The 9,232-nt window shown below is 61.7% G+C and overlaps 1 protein-coding gene across 1 annotated transcript in view; it reads right to left on the reverse strand.

The window, feature by feature from the left end:
• The window catches only part of SCN4A (sodium channel, voltage gated, type IV alpha subunit), a 27,024-nt gene that overhangs the window by 17,158 nt on the left and 634 nt on the right, over positions 1 to 9,232 (reverse strand). Inside the window, exons 2-12 of the mRNA XM_004693439.1 lie at positions 9,123 to 9,232; positions 8,912 to 9,001; positions 8,523 to 8,651; positions 7,923 to 8,014; positions 6,047 to 6,379; positions 5,317 to 5,380; positions 4,993 to 5,134; positions 4,095 to 4,304; positions 3,378 to 3,531; positions 1,763 to 2,001; positions 243 to 417 (exon numbers count right to left, since the gene is read on the reverse strand). The exon at positions 9,123 to 9,232 is cut by the window's right edge and continues 7 nt beyond it. Of these exons, the coding sequence (XP_004693496.1) occupies positions 243 to 417; positions 1,763 to 2,001; positions 3,378 to 3,531; positions 4,095 to 4,304; positions 4,993 to 5,134; positions 5,317 to 5,380; positions 6,047 to 6,379; positions 7,923 to 8,014; positions 8,523 to 8,651; positions 8,912 to 9,001; positions 9,123 to 9,232 (1,738 nt within the window). The remainder of the gene's footprint in view (positions 1 to 242; positions 418 to 1,762; positions 2,002 to 3,377; positions 3,532 to 4,094; positions 4,305 to 4,992; positions 5,135 to 5,316; positions 5,381 to 6,046; positions 6,380 to 7,922; positions 8,015 to 8,522; positions 8,652 to 8,911; positions 9,002 to 9,122) is intronic.

Raw genomic sequence — 9,232 nt, forward strand, 5'->3', positions numbered from 1 at the left:
GGGGGGGGGGGGTGAAGTCACTGCTCCAGTCACTGCTCCACCACTGTCCTGGGGTCCTGGGTCACCAAGGCTGAGCCCAGTGTCCTCTCTGGGGCGTCATTTCGGCCCTCCTGCAGGTGAGGGGCTCCCGCCTTCCTGCGTGCTGCCCAGGGCTCAGGACCTGCCTCCAGCCCCTTGGCTTGCTGGGGGTCCTCATCCCACCCCCTGAAGCCCCCCCCGTCCTCCCAGCCCGGGGCCACGCACCAGGCGGAAGGAGCGGAGCACGGACAGCCCCTGCACGTTGGCCAGGCCCAGCTCCACCAGGCTGAGCGTGACAATGAAGCTGTCGAAGATGTTCCATCCCTGCTGGAAGTACTCGTAGGGGTCCATGGCGATGAGCTTCAGCACCATCTCGGCTGTGAAGATGCCCGTGAACACCTGCGGGGGGCGTGGTCCCGACTGAGGGCTCTGGAGCACCAGGCCCTGGGCGTTACCCCCCACCCCCACAACGAGCCCCTGCCCTAAGGGGAAGAGTTCAGAGTCCGGGGCGGGGGGCGGTGGTACCCACACCTGTGTGTGTTTGGGGGGGTCCGTCACTTAACCTCTGGGACATCACTGACTGACCACTCGGCACGCATGGAGCGCTCTGCGCCTCACCTTAGGATCTCACGGGTGTCCCGATTTCTGTGGATGTAGCGGGGTTATCACACTCATCTCAGAGTGTGATAATGACCAGACATCGTGTTACCCATGTGGGAATGACTTGGTCTCAAACCCAGATTTCAGGGTGCTTAGTTCAGTCTCCTGTCTCTATATCTCACAGCCTCTCTACCCAGGTTGGCCGAGATTCCAGAACTAGCAAATCCTGGTGGAGTCCATCTCTAAGGCAGGGCTCAAAAGGGGATCAGAAACTGAGGGTCAGCCAGTAGGCCAGAGTTGCCCCCCAACCCTCCAGACACAGCTCCCCTCCTGCTAAGCCCCTGGGGCCAGAGCCTGCCTGGGGACATGCTGGGGTCTGCCCGGGAGCTGTCCTTGGCCACAGCAGGCAGCGGACTGTGGGCAGGGGACCGGCAGGCGGCGGGCTGGGCCCATCGCGCACATGCAGCACACTGCACCTCTGCAGCACAGCCTGGCTGCCCTGGGCATCTCCGGGAGAGACGTGCCCGCCTCGCAGGCTGGGGAGTCTGGAGTCCAGGCTGCCCTCTGGTGCGTCCTGCCCCAGGAACTGAGCCCTACTCCCCCTTGGGACAGTGGCACCTTGCCCCTCCGCCATCCTGGAAACGTGGGCCGGGAGCTGGGCAGGCTGGGGAGGGCTGAGGCGGCTTTTCCCTTTGTCAGGCTCCCGCCTGACGAGGTGCTAATGCTCCTAATGGGCAGGGATAAGCGGAGGATCAGGCCCGTCAACAATAGGGAGCAGGAGGCCCAACAGGGCTGGCGGCTGGGGAACAGGAGCAGCAGGGGGCTGCCTGCGGGGACCGGGGACGCCCCAGACCTGGGCGCCCCACCACCCAGGTGCTTCCATCCCTCCTAGGCCCATGACAATGCCTGCGAGGAGAGAGGTGTGCCCAGGCTCCCCATCTCTGTCTCCAGAGATGCCTGAACCCCAGATCCCTACAGTCCTACTGAGAAGTCCAGCGCCTCACCTGTCTGCCCCCCCGCTCCCTGAAACCCACCGGTCTCCCCATGTGCCTCCCGTGCATACCACCCTATTCCATGAGCCCCGCAGCCCCACGGGGCCCTCCCTGTGCTGGCCTGGGACGGCCCCTCCCTCGAGGCCCCCTACCAGGTTGCCGACGTTGAGCACGTGGTCGAAGTGCTCCGTCATGGGGTAGTGCTCCATGGCCATGAAGAGGGTGTTGAGCACGATGCAGATGGTGATGCCCAGGTCCACGAAGGGGTCCATGACGATCAAGAGGATGATGTTCTTGAACTTCACCCACGGGGTGCAGCAGTTCCATATGAGCACTTTGTGGGCACACTTGTACCACCACGGCGGGCACTTCTGGTGGGCCTCTTCCAGCTCTGGGGGCGGGGGGAGGGGGCAGACACCTGATGGCACGCGTCACTCACGCTTCCTTTCTCCACCTGGGTCTCAGGAGCCGCTTTCCAAACCTTGCCCCCTCGGCAAGCCCAAGTCCTGGCTGTCTCGTGATGCCCCGGCACCGTGCCCCCACGACTCCCACTCTGCACCGTGGCCCAGAGCTGTGGTCCAGCAGCGGAGACGCTCTGATCTGTCTGGGTCCCAGAGTCCCCAGTGGGGAGCGGGCAGCCACCGCGGGATCTTGGGTCCCAGGTCCACTTGCTGCTGGCCAGGGCCGCTGGGGAGCCGACTCAGATCACCATCCCCAGCCAGTCTACCCTTTCCCACAGCGTGGCGTTCTGCAGTCACCCCTTCTTGCTACCCCGGGGCTCCGTAAGCCCTGTGGATGAAGCCGCCACGCCCAAGGCGGGATCCCATGTCTTAGGTGAGGAGAGGGACTGGGGTCGGGGAGCCCAGGAAGACCTGGGTTTGAGTGCATGATTGGGATGCCCCGGGTGTGGGGGTGGCTGATAGTTACCCCCCAGAATTAGCACAGCAGACCTCTCTCAAAGGCTGAGGATGCTGGTCTGATAGCGACCCTCACCCCCACCTCCAACCCAGGAGCGATTCCAGGGGCCTCTCGCCGCAGTTTCCAGCAAGGGCGGTATTGAGTGACCACCTTGGCCAGCTCTGCCCGGCATCCCCTCGGCCTTCTCTGGCAGGGCACACGCACCAGATGCCCATTACGCAGAGGCCTGCAAAGTCCTCTGGGATCTCTGGCACCCAGCTGGAAGGCCTGGAGGGATCCAGAGTGCTTCTATGTCAGATTTCCTTTCTTCCTGTCCTCCTCCCTTACTCCCTCCTTCTTTCTTTCCTTCTTTGCTCTTTCTCTTCCTTCCTCCCACTCACCCATACACCATCTGTCCCTTGTCATTTGTTAACCTTTCATCCAGCCACCCTCCCATCCGTGTGTGTGCGCACATGCGTGTTTCTAACCCGTCCTCACTACCTTACCCTCTACCTGAGACTTGGCAATGAAGGCAGCACGGAGATTCAGGGGAGCCTGCGAAACCTACCTGTACACAGTTTGACATTTACCTTTCCCCTAAAAGACATCTGAGGAGCAGAAGTCCAGTCTCTGGGACATCCTCACAGGGACTACCCCGTCTCGGCAGCCCCCGGGCCCCAAGCAGCCCAGTCTCGCAGCCGGAACTGGGCCGGGTTAGGCCAGGACTGTATCTATCATGGCCATTTCTTGAGGCCAATATTAAGTAACAATGCGGATGCTGGGCCCAGCCAGCCCCGCTTCCTGCAGGAACCCAAGTGGCCTGCTGGGCAGGCAGAGGTGGAGAGGGGGTGTGGGGTGCCGGGCACTTACCTTCCATGGCGTCAGAGATGCCGCTGTCTGCACTGCAGCTCTGTCGAGGGGCTCCCTTCTCCCCTGGTGCCGTGTCCACGCTTCCATTGCAGTCTTTGCTGTGGGCGGGGTCCCCATCTGCCTCCCCTCCTTCCAGAGCCTGGGCAGCCTTGGCCTGTGGGCAGCAAGGGGGCTGGGCTCGCGTGAAGTCCCCCACCGAGCTGGGGTCTGGGCCACGTGACTGGGACTGGGGTCCCTTTTCTTGGCCTGAGCCCAGCCTAGTGCAGGTAGAGGGGTAACCTCAGTGGTAGCGGTGGGGGTGTCAGGGTGGGGACCCTCATCCCTGAAGAGCCACCACTCTCTAAAGCCCTCAGTTGACCTCACACTTCATGAGATGATGAGCAAATGGGTGGCTGCTCGTGGGCCTCACGGGGACCCAGCTCTCCCTCCAGATGGCCCTGCATGCTGTGTGAAGAAGCACAGATAATTGAGCGGAAGGCCACTTCCGGTTTAACTACCCCAGGTCCCTTGTCACATGTGTGGAAACTGAGGCACAGAATAGCAAAATACTCTCTGCTGCGTGGATGCCTACCGTCCCACCAAACACCCCACCCCGGCCCCGCCATGGTGTGGGGTCTTCTGCCCGGCAGCCCCAACCCCGTGCCCGCCCTCACCCTCAGCCTGCTGGGGGAGCCAGGCTGAAGGGCAGGGAGGCTCCTGGGCTCCCCAAGTTCAGACCTTCTCTAGCTCCTCCTGATGCTTTTTGAATTTCTCCAGCATCTGCTGAAACTCCTCTTCTTTCTCCTGGTCCTCAGCCAGGGTGGCCTCGTTCTGCTCGGCATAGGCCATGGCCACGACGGCCAGGATCAGGTTGATGAGGTAGAAGGAGCCCAGGAAAATGATGACCACGAAGAAAACCATGTAGGTCTTGCCGGCTGCTCGAAGGGTCTGCAGCGGGCGGGGGGAGCGTCCCATGGGTCCCTGTGCCTTCCAGCCACCCCCTTCCATGGAACTCCACCTCAGATAGGGAAGCAGACGGGGACCCCTCACAGAGTGGTGATCTGAGGACTCGAGGCCCCTCCCCCTCAGCAGCGAAGCCACCTTGGGAAGCTTCAAAATAAACACTGGAGACCCAGAGATTTCTGGTCTCCTGGCCCAGAGAGCCCTGTGAGCACCAGGGAGGACTCCTGGGATCAGAGTCAGCATAAGTGATGATGAGCAGACTTGGGGGTACTTGAATCCTAGCTTTGCCACCGCCCTGGCACCTGGCAAGAACTCAGAGACAGTAGCTACTGTCACTCTTGTTATTACTGTTGTCACTCACGCCATCAGTGTCAGAGCCATCGCGGGGACCAGGAAGCGCTGTCCCGCACTGGAAGCTGACCACTTGGGGTGTGCTGGCTGCGCCTCTAAGCTGACCGACTGGGGGTGGGGGGCTATACACACCTCCACTCTCACGAAGGAGGAGAAGGAGAAAGGCTGCGGCTAGATCCAAGTCAGGTGGCCCATGTGTGGGGGTCTCTCTGGGGGGGCTCCCATGGAGGACATGCCATGCTGGGGGGTCTGCCGGGCCCTGTGGAGGCTGTGGGGGTGGGTGGGGTGGCCTGGGGCCGAGGGGCCGGAGGGGCAGCTGTACCAGCTGGAAGAGGTTCTCCCAATAGTCCTGCGTCATGAGGCGGAAGAGCGCCAGGAAGGCCCAGCTGAAGGTGTCGTAGCTGGTATAGCCGTAGTTGGGGTTCCGCCCAGCCTTGATGCACTCATAACCCTCCGGGCAGTGCCTGGGGGGGGGGCTGGCTTTAGGGAGGGAGGAGAGCCCCCTCTGTGACCCTCCTGCCTGTGCCCGGAATCAGGGAGCTGTTCTACCATGCATTGGGCTTTTCCTTCCACCCCACCTGCCCATGCCCTGCCCCCCACCTTTGCTCACCCCTGGGGTGCCTCGTCCCATCCCAGCACCACTCACCCTGCGTCGCTGCTGTTCCCACAGAGCAGGGCATCGTTGGAGCCCTCCAGGAAGTAGAAGTTCCCTTTGGGAAGCAGAAGTCACAGAGGAAACAGGTCACCCACAAGGGTGGGCGGCGGGCACCAGCACCCCTGGCCCACCATGGACACACCCGTGTGGACCATGATACTACACGGGCACCTCCCCCCCCCAGGGCAGCCCCGAGCACCCAGGTCTCGGAGGAGGTGGCGAGTGTGGTGTGTGAGGGGTACAGCGGGGAGACGGGGGTTGGGGGGACAAGTGTGCCTACGCACGGGGCTACCATCCGCGCGGGCAGGCTCCCTGTCTGAGGGAAGGCGCTAGATCCAGGCCCAGGACGGAGATGGGCTTCCCCGTCCTCACGCGCCAGGGCGCTGGGGGGCTGACAGGTGTCCTGAGCCCGCGAGGCCTGGGCCAGTGAAGGCAGGCGGGCGGGGGGTGTCTGGGGGTGTCTGGGCGGCGGGCACATGGAGCCATGAGCGGGGGTGAGCAGGTAAGAGAATAAGGACGACGGACAGTTGCTTTTTACGGTAAAAGTTGAGGGTTTTCAAGCAGTTTGGCGCTTGTTCTTATTGAGAAAGGCGTTGCCATCTCCGCTGTGATTCTGAAGGTCAGGGAGGTCAAGCGAGCGGTCAGCGGTCACCCAAGGTGGCGAGTGGCGGCTTTAAGGCCAGGTCTCCACTCGGCTAGTCGCCCGGGCGCCCGCCCTCACCTTCGTCACTGATGTAGGCCTCCCAGTCGAAGGTGTAGTTGCTGACCCCGCTCTCGTGGCCGTTCCACGTGTCGTTGCCGTACCACGTGTCATTGCCGTACCACGTGTCATTGCCGTACCACGTGTCGTTGCCGTACCACGTGTCGTTGCCGTACCACGTGGTGTTGGTGTCATTGAAAGGAGGGGGCCAGCGCACGCACTTCTGCCGCAGGTTCCCCATGAAGAGCTGCAGGCCCACCAGGGCGAAGACGCTCAGGCAGAAGACGGTGAGGATCATGACATCCGACAGCTTTTTCACCGACTGGATCAGGGCCCCCACAATGGTCTTCAGGCCTGAGCAGAGGAGGGTAAGCCAGTGGGGGCCGGGCAGGGTGGGGCTCACACCCCCAGCCCACAGCCCTGCCCGGCCTCGCCCACTGTGCCTCCTTCCAGGCTTGGCTGCCTCGGGATGCCACTTCCTTGACGCTTTCCGGCTTGAGCCCCCCCCCCACTCTGATCTAGTCTCCCCTTTGCAGCCTTCCCGGGCCACCGATGCCCAGCTGCTGGGAGACCGCCAGAGGTCAGAGAGACTTCCCGCACCCAGATGCACAGTGGCACTTACTAAATGTCGCTGGGTTAGTGCACCCACCCCACCCCAAGTGTGCTGTAGCGAACACTCATCTTCCAAGTTGTACTTTCCCAAGGGGTGAAGTTCAACGCATTGGGGAAGGCAGAGCTCTGTCTGGGAGAGTCACGAGGTGGATGACCCTATCCAAGGCTCGGGAAAGTCCTACAGAAACACTTGATACTGCACTGTGTGTTAATGCCCTTCACGCAGGACTCCTTTGCTTATGTCTACCAACGCCCCGGGGCACCAGGGCTCACTCTGAGGCGCTCTGGGCTCTGGACAGAGCTAGCAGTGTCATTGCGTTCTGCCCCTTTGGGCCCAGACAGGCATAAACGACTCTTCCAGGAGCTACCCCATCCCATAACTTCTTCCTCATATCTGCTTCTAGCATCTCTCACGTCACTGCTAATCCATTTCCTTTCTGTATCTTGTCTAGAAAACAAAGGCTCAGCTGCCACCTTCCAAACCTCCCCAGCTCTGAGGATGCAGGAGGTCTGGCATGGAGGGAGGCGTGGGGGTCTTGACCCACGGCCGGTGTGCAACGTGCCTTTCCTTAAACACTCCCCCTGGGGGCTCTCGGGGTCTCCTTCCCTAACTGCAGTACTTGGAACTTGGACTAGAATGGAACTAAGATACTTGTGGCCTTAAGAGTTAACAAATTTCCTCTCTCTTTTACATCTTTCTCGAACTTTCTCCAGTTCCCTCACATGCTGTTTTGAGGGGATAGATGCTCTGGGGTTTATTTCCTGCTTCCCAATGCATTCCTTTGGGAGGACCCTGGCCTCCTGCTCAGTGGACTTGTGACCCCTCCTGAGTAGACAGGGCTGGGATGTAGCACTGACCCCTCAGTGGGCCCCTGGAGAAGGCTGCTGCTCTACCTGATCTGTTTATTGTCTGACATACATCACATGCTGTGTGCCAGGCACCGTTCTTAGCATCGTTTGAATACTGAGGAATTTATCCTCATATCAACCCAAGAGTGCAACTATTATTATCATTCACATCTTATAGATAAGGAAACTGAGGCACAAACAGGTTAAGCCACTCGCCCAGGGTCGAGGCCAGACAGTGGTGGCGGTGGGACTGAACCAGGGTCGTCTCACTCCGGGACCTGGGCTCTCAACTCTTGCCAAGCACCCCTCAAGCACCCATTCCCCTGCCGGGGGTCCACCTCCTCTCTGGCTACCGGCCCCTCTGTGTCCAGGGTCCCACGGGCACACGGGCCAAGAGCACTGAGACCCTGGGCCGGGGTGCTGCGCCCCCTGGTACCTGGGATGACCGTGATGGTCTTCAGGGCCCGCAGCACTCGGAAGGTCCTCAGAGCCGATATGTTGCCCAAGTCCACGAACTCTGTCAGGTACCTGTGTAGGGGGTGGGGTGAGGGTGGTGTCAGAGCCGGTGGTGGGTGCCAAGACAGGAGTCAGGGCTTCTCTAGGTTTCGGATGAGAATTCACAGACACCCTTGTATCTGGGGGTTCTATAGGGAAGTGAGGGGCAGGTCAGTAGCCGGCAAGGCCCCTACGGGGGCCCAAGAATCATGAGAGTTTGGCTTTTTGCCTGCGAGTGGGGTGGCGAAGGCAGCCCGGCTCTCCTGGGTGAGGATCTTGGACCTGGCGCCAGGCTACTGTGACTGTCCATGCTTGACTGCACATGCGCGTGGTTGTGCCTGCGTGAGGTTGCACAGGCAGCAGGATGGCCCACACGCCGGGCCCTGGGGTGGCAGCTCCGAGTTTGCAGCCGACCACTCACACACCGACCCGCGGCCTGCAGTCCACCCCTCGGAGGGGTCGGGCCACGCAGCTGCCCTCCTCAAGGTCTGCCTCTTCCCGCACCCACCGCAGCCTCCAGGTGCCCTCGGGCCCTGCTCACGCCATCATGATGACGCTGAAATCCAGCCAGTTCCAGGGGTCCCGGAGGAATGTGAAGTCGTCGATGCAGAAGCCCCGGGCCAGCATCTTGATGAGGGACTCGAAGGTGTAGATCCCTGTGAAAGTGTACCTGGCGGGCGAGAGGCCAGTGGGGCGTGCATGTCACCCGCCCCGCGGTGAGGTGGGGGGCAGTGGCAGACCTCCCTGTGGGGAAGGGCACAGAAATGAAGCCCGCCCCCGGGGGCCTGGGGCATTGGTGGGGGTGACCGCGTGTGTGCACCCCCCCTCAGGGGGCTGCAAGCGCTGCTGGGGAACACGGGCCGTGTGACACTGAGCTTCCTGGGGTGCAAGCCCCAGGACGGGCTGTGGCCAGGGCCGGGGGACACTTACTCCACGTCCTTGGACCAGGAAGGCGGGTTGCTCATGGTCATGAACACGCAGTTGGTCAAGATGGTGATCATGATAAACATGCTGAACAGCGTTGGGGGCGGGTCAAGGAAAGTGAGGGCGCACGGGGGAGGGGAGGTGGAAGAGGAACTCCTGGCCCAGAGCACCCCGCTTCACCCGGCCCCCGCCCGGCTCGCCCCACTGGGCAGGATATGAGTGGATGAGCACCTTGATGGCGCCGCGTCTGACGACACTGAAGGGGCTCAGCAGGTAGAGCGCGGGCGTGGCGGAGAAGCGGAAGATGGACTTGCTCTTGTTGAGCAC

This window comes from Condylura cristata, unplaced genomic scaffold, assembly GCF_000260355.1.
Source record: "Condylura cristata isolate star-nosed mole 26May11 unplaced genomic scaffold, ConCri1.0 scaffold00038, whole genome shotgun sequence".
In the NCBI taxonomy this organism is placed as follows: domain Eukaryota; kingdom Metazoa; phylum Chordata; class Mammalia; order Eulipotyphla; family Talpidae; genus Condylura; species Condylura cristata.